Source organism: Triticum dicoccoides, chromosome 4A (assembly GCF_002162155.2).
Source record: "Triticum dicoccoides isolate Atlit2015 ecotype Zavitan chromosome 4A, WEW_v2.0, whole genome shotgun sequence".
Classification (NCBI taxonomy): domain Eukaryota; kingdom Viridiplantae; phylum Streptophyta; class Magnoliopsida; order Poales; family Poaceae; genus Triticum; species Triticum dicoccoides.
In genome coordinates, this window is record NC_041386.1 from 748,062,090 (window position 1) to 748,066,549 (window position 4,460).

At 43.3% G+C, this 4,460-nt stretch overlaps 1 protein-coding gene across 1 annotated transcript in view; it reads right to left on the reverse strand.

The window, feature by feature from the left end:
* LOC119284443 (putative disease resistance protein RGA3) overlaps positions 1 to 3,125 on the reverse strand; it is a 23,242-nt gene extending 20,117 nt beyond the window's left edge. Inside the window, exons 1-3 of the mRNA XM_037563563.1 lie at positions 2,853 to 3,125; positions 1,669 to 2,753; positions 1,256 to 1,337 (exon numbers count right to left, since the gene is read on the reverse strand). Of these exons, the coding sequence (XP_037419460.1) occupies positions 1,256 to 1,337; positions 1,669 to 2,753; positions 2,853 to 3,125 (1,440 nt within the window). The remainder of the gene's footprint in view (positions 1 to 1,255; positions 1,338 to 1,668; positions 2,754 to 2,852) is intronic.
* Positions 3,126 to 4,460: the final 1,335 nt, after the last annotated feature.

The window sequence follows — 4,460 nt, forward strand, 5'->3', positions numbered from 1 at the left end:
GGTGGGCGGCTGCCAAGGGGGTGGCTTGCCCCCCAATCCAAGTGGGGCGCCCCCCACCCCTAGGGTTTCCAACCCTAGGCGCAGGGGGAGGCCCAAGGGGGGCGCACCAGCCCATCAGGGGCTGGTTCGCTTCCCCACTTCAGCCCATGGGGCCCTCTGGGATAGGTGGCCCCACCCAGTGGACCCCCGGGACCCTTCCGGTGGTCCCGGTACAATACCGGTGACCCCCGAAACTTTCCCGGTTGCCGAAACTGGACTTCCTATATATAATTCTTCACATCCGGACCATTCCGGAACTCCTCGTGACGTCCAGGATCTCATCCGAGACTCCGAACAACTTTCGGGTTACTGCATACTAATATCTCTACAACCCCGGCGTCACCGAACCTTAAGTGTGTAGACCCTACGGGTTCGGGAGACACGCAGACATGACCGAAACGACTCTCCTGTCAATAACCAACAGCGAGATCTAGATACCCATGTTGGCTTCCACATGATCCTCGATGATCTCATCGGATGAACCACGATGTCGAGGATTCCAGTAACCCCGTATACTCCCTTTGTCAATCGGTACGTTACTTGCCCGAGATTCGATCGTCGGTATCCCAATACCTCGTTCAATCTCGTTACCGGCAAGTCACTTTACTCGTACCGTAATGCATGATCCCGTGACCAACCACTTGGTCACATTGAGCTCATTATGATGATGCATTACTGAGTGGGCCCAGAGATACCTCTCCGTCATACGGAGTGACAAATCCCAGTCTCGATCCGTGTCAACCCAACAGATATTTTCGGGGATACCCGTAGTATACCTTTATAGTCGCCCAGTTACGTTGTGACGTTTGGTACACCCAAAGCACTACTACGGTATCCGGGAGTTACACGATCTCATGGTCTAAGGAAATGATACTTGACATTTGGAAAAGCTCTAGCAAACGAACTACACGATCTTGTGCTATGCTTAGGATTGGGTCTTGTCCATCACATCATTCTCCTAATGATGTGATCCCGTTATCAATGACATCCAATGTCCATAGTCAGGAAACCATGACTATCTATTGATCAACGAGCTAGTCAACTAGAGGCTTACTAGGGACATGTTGTGGTCTATGTATTCACACATGTATTACGATTTCCGGATAACACAATTATAGCATGAATAATAGACAATTATCATGAACGAGGAAATATAATAATAACCATTTTATTATTGCCTCTAGGGCATATTTCCAACAATAGTATTATCAATGACATACTCAAGTGACAAATGTCGGACCTCATTCTGTAATGAACTGGAGTTTTCTTGACATGATGAAGATTCTTGCAGAATAGAGCAGTCATTTCCGCTTATAAATTCAGCGAGGTCATGAATAAGATCATGCATCTTGCAAGTACTCCCTCCGTTCCCAAATAATTGTCTTTCTAGCCATCTCAAATGAATTACAACATACGGATGTGTGTAGACATGTTTTAGAGTGTAGATTCACTCATTTTGCTCCGTATGTAGTCATTTGTTGAAATCTCTAGAAAGACAATTATTTAGGAACGGAGGGAGTAGTTGGTTGGTGGGTGAACTCATCTTGAACAGAATGAAAATTCACATATCGAAGTTCAGGGCGCAATTTTTCTTGAGTCTCCACATCTTGAAGGAAAGATCTCCAAACTAGCACATCAAAAATGTGTTCGCCTCTTGCTTCTGATGCAATAAAGTCATTTGCCATCCATAGCTGGATTAACGTGTCTTTCTCCAACATGCTATCCTTGGGGAAAATAACACAGATTGAAAAGCATGTTTTTGCTTCCGATGACAAGTGATAATAGCTTAGCTGTAGTGCGGGTACAATTCCGGTAAATGTGAGGATATCATCTTTCCAGACATCACTATCCAAGACAGAGAACCATTGAGTATGATGCTTCGACTGAAGTAAAGCAGATATGGTCTTGATAGCAAGAGGCAATCCCTTGCACTTGTGGAGAATACTCTTAGCAACTGAAATCAATTCCCCTTGTTTTTCCACTCCGCTTCCAAATGTGCTTCTACGAAAAAGCTCCCATGATTGGTCCTCATTTAGAACAAATATCATATGTGGATGAAGTGTGCCCATGATAGAAGCAACTCGATCACTTCGACTTGTCACAGTTATTGCACTACCTGAGCCAACACGTGAGCACAACAATGATCTCATCTCATCCCACTTTTGTCTATCTTCATTCCAAACATCATCCAACACTAGGAGGCACCTTTTCTTTACCAACACTTCACCATGTTTCTTCTGCAGTGCTTCCATATCAGTCAATTCACACTTGTTCATTGTAACCACTTGTATAATAGATCGAATAATTTCTTTGATAACAAACTTATCAGAGACACAGACCCGTATGACCAACTCAAAATGATGCATCGCCCTCGGATCATTGTGCACAAGTTGGGCAAGTGTAGTCTTACCAATTCCCCCCATACCAACTATGGGAAGCACCATGACATTGTTATTCTTATTGTTGTTGGCGGCATGGTCGAGCAATATCTTCACCACTTGTTCCTTCTCATCTTGTCTGCCGGCTATATCTGATTCATCAACATGAGAGTGTGTTTGTGGATGATCAACAGTTGATGTCTCGGTAAGTTGTAGGAAGTGAAAATTGTTCATCTCGACAACCAGTTCATCTATCATCTCAAGGGCATCCTTCATCTTCCTGCTCATGGATAGACGGAAAACAACCGGACTATTGACGGTGAAGTAGCTCAGCGCCTGATAGAAAAACCAATAAAACTGAAATTAAAAGGCTTCTATGTTGAGATTGAACTTCAAATACAGTCGGAGTGGGAAGAAGGTAGGACGTGGATCAACCTTACGTGTGGTGGAGTGGTGGATGTGAGCGGCGCGACCGCTCAAAGCTTCGCATCGGAAGGCATCAAGGATGTCGTCAGCTTGGTAGACGGCAGTCTTGAGGTCCGTCATCCACCGGCGAACAGCAGGGTTGGTGCGGCTCTTGGCCTCGGCATCCAGCATAATGCACTGGACGGCAGCAAGGTGGCCCCCACGCCCGCAGCAGCTCGCCCACCAGCGCGTCACCGACCTTGGCGACCACGCTGCCCAGCTACGGCGCCAGGAAAGGAACATGTCGGCGCCGGTGAGTGGCTCAAATCAATCAGTGGGTGGTCCGTTGCGGTGATCTGATGACGACTCTCCCGATGTGGAGGTTGGCTCGAGGGTCGTTCACGAGGAATTTGAGATGGTGTTTGTTTCTCTAGTCCTAGGATTTTTTTTAGTCCCTGGAACTTTTTGAAAAAGACTCTCAAGGAGGTGTTTCTAAAGACTTTTAGCAAAAAGTCTCAAAAAAATCCCCCTGTTTGGTTTGCTAGGGACTTTTTTTAATCCCAACACAAAAAAGTCCCTGGAACCAAACACCCCCTGAACTAGACTCCGCGTACCTAAGTTTGTACGTCCAGCTGCAAGGAAGAATGCTACGGCGTTCACTACGAGGCTAGCTTGCATACCAACGCGGAAGGCGCACTTTTTTCCATTGTTTCCTCCGCGCGGTCGATGGAATGCATACAAAGACGGCCGGGTTTTCATTATTTCTACTTACTAAGCTGGTTTGTCATACAATGACCGAGCCTCCACAAATCTTAATCTTGAACCCCCCACAGATCGTCTTCAGAAGACAAAAGCGTTTTGTGCCTGCGCATTTGTCACATGGAAATATGATCAACTCTTCACAACAGTAGGAATAAGCGCTGATGTCGTTCTTGTATTGGACGAAATATGATATACAGACATTCAAGTTTGAATTAGTTTTCAAAAGTACAGTATGGATGGATGTACGCTCAGTTTTGTATTGTTGAATTCCCTGGTCTCTTGCCACCAATCAGAGGACAAGAGGTCGAACAATTAGGGCAGATTCCCATTCATCCAAAATAAGTATTCAAATGATCTTTTATGGATTATTCATAAAATTTATTTATTTCATAGATTCCACAATTTTGTTTTATCACCATTTTTAAAAGTTCAAATATTTAGCTTCCACAAATTGTTAAGAAATTCAGAAAGAATTCTAGTGTTTTTAAAATTCTACACGTTGCATTTCAGGGTATCTAGTGTTAAACAGATTAATGTTTCCTCCATTAAATTTAATTTCAAAACCTACACATATATTTGATGGATATTTCACACTTTTTCATTTCATTTTCATCATTTTTTTCTGTTGTCCATTTTCTTCAATTTTATTTCCTATATTTTTATTTATTTTACTTATGCTTTTTAATTCTTGCAATCTTCTTTTATTTTCTACAAAAATTCTTGAACATTGTTTTTAGGTATATGAACATTTATCCAGACATGAACGAACAACTCTTTCAATTATATGATCCTTCAAAAACAATAGATGAATATTTTCTTTCTACACATAAGCATTTTAAAGCGCGAGGATGAAACTTTCATTGCATATATATGTAT